This window comes from Mirounga angustirostris, unplaced genomic scaffold (genome assembly GCF_029215605.1).
Source record: "Mirounga angustirostris isolate CCGP_5_RB_7025 unplaced genomic scaffold, mMirAng1.0.hap1 SCAF_1, whole genome shotgun sequence".
In the NCBI taxonomy this organism is placed as follows: domain Eukaryota; kingdom Metazoa; phylum Chordata; class Mammalia; order Carnivora; family Phocidae; genus Mirounga; species Mirounga angustirostris.
Window position 1 is genome coordinate 127,713,450 of NW_026991709.1, and position 1,699 is coordinate 127,715,148.

At 49.5% G+C, this 1,699-nt stretch overlaps 1 protein-coding gene across 1 annotated transcript; it reads left to right on the forward strand.

Annotated features, from left to right (window-relative positions):
- The first annotated feature begins 340 nt into the window (after nucleotides 1–340).
- LOC123834373 (septin-9-like) lies at nucleotides 341–1,483 on the forward strand. The gene has a single exon (XM_045863540.3). The coding sequence runs from the start codon at nucleotides 421–423 to the stop codon at nucleotides 1,033–1,035; it is 615 nt and encodes a 204-aa protein (XP_045719496.3). The 5' UTR covers nucleotides 341–420; the 3' UTR covers nucleotides 1,036–1,483.
- The last annotated feature ends 216 nt before the right edge of the window (nucleotides 1,484–1,699 follow it).

Consider the following 1,699-nt stretch of genomic DNA (forward strand, 5'->3'; position numbering starts at 1 on the left):
TGAATAACTGATTCTGTCTCATAGAATCATAGAGTCATGGTGTTAAATGGGGCCTTTCAAACCTCTCATATGATAAATAAAGTAGGAAAGACCAGAGAATTTGAATTACTTACCCAGCTAGTTAGCTGTAGAAGTCAGGTTTTCTGTCTTCTAGACTCAAGTTTAGTCTGAGAGCTTAGCATATTAAAGATTCTTAGGCAGTGTTGGATTCTGTCCTTGGCCTCTGAATAAGGAAATGGGATCTCATTCATTCATTCAGTAAGAATTTGTTGTATATCCTTTCTGTGCTGATAAAAGAGCTCCAAAGAATTGTGAAGTAGCTCCTATATCCAGACCGGGCTGAAGCAGGCGCCGGCGCCCCGGAACGAGAAGGCCCCCGCAGACTTCGGCTATGTGGGGATCGACTCCATCCTGGAGCAGATGCGCAGGAAGGCCATGAAGCAGGGCTTTGAGTTCAACATCATGGTGGTCGGGCAGAGCGGCTTGGGGAAGTACACCTTGATCAACACCCTCTTCAAGTCCAAAATTAGCCGGAAGTCAGTGCGGCCCACCTCAGAGGAACGCATCCCCAAGACCATTGAGATCAAGTCCATCACGCATGATATTGAAGAGAAGGGCGTCTGCATGAAGCTGACAGTCATTGACACACCAGGGTTCGGGGACCACATCAACAATGAGAACTGCTGGCAGCCGATCATGAAGTTCATCAACGACCAGTACGAGAAGTACCTGCAGGAGGAGGTCAACATCAACCGGAAGAAGCGCATCCTGGACACACGCGTCCACTGCTGCCTGTACTTTATCCCCGCCACCGGCCACTCCCTCAGGCCCCTGGACATCGAGTTTATGAAGCGCCTCAGCAAAGTAGTGAACATCGTTCCTGTCATCGCCAAGGCCGACACACTGACCCTGGAGGAGAGGGTCTACTTCAAACAGCGGATCACCATGGACCTGCTGTCCAACGGCATCGACGTGTACCCCCAGAAGGAGTTTGATGAGGACTCGGAGGACCGGCTGGTGAATGAGGAGTTCTGAGAGATGATCCCGTTCGCCGTGGTGGGCAGTGACCACGAATACCAAGTGAATGGGAAGAAGATCCTTGGACGGAAAACCAAATGGGGCACCATCGAAGTTGAGAACACCACCCACTGTGAGTTTGCCTACCTTCGGGACCTCCTTATCAGGACGCACATGCAGAACATCAAGGACATCACCAGCAGCATCCACTTCGAAGCCTACCGGGTGAAGCGTCTGCACGAAGGCAGCAATGCCATGTCCAACGGCATCGAGGAGAAGGGGCCGAAGCCCAGGAGATGTAGACCCACCCTGCCCCCAGGACCCTGCCCCCCAGTCCTTTCCAGCACCACCCCCAGGCCCACCCACATGCCCCATTTTATTTTATATAATTTTCTCACTTGTCATCGTTCTCTGCCCCTTTACACGCCACCAAGTAACAAGATCACGTGTGCCCTCCAAAAAAAAAAAAAAAGAAAAGAAATATCTGGCTTGCTACATGTGATACCAGACTGGAAACAGAATATAGTTTTGATGTTGGTCTTATTGAAACCCCGCAACATGTGCTTATCCTTAAATATTTTGCAATGTGGCTGATGAAAGCAACTTGGCCTTCATGCCTAACTTTTAGAGAGGGTGTGATTGCAACATGATTTTACAACTCCAGTCATTTTTGCATTCATTA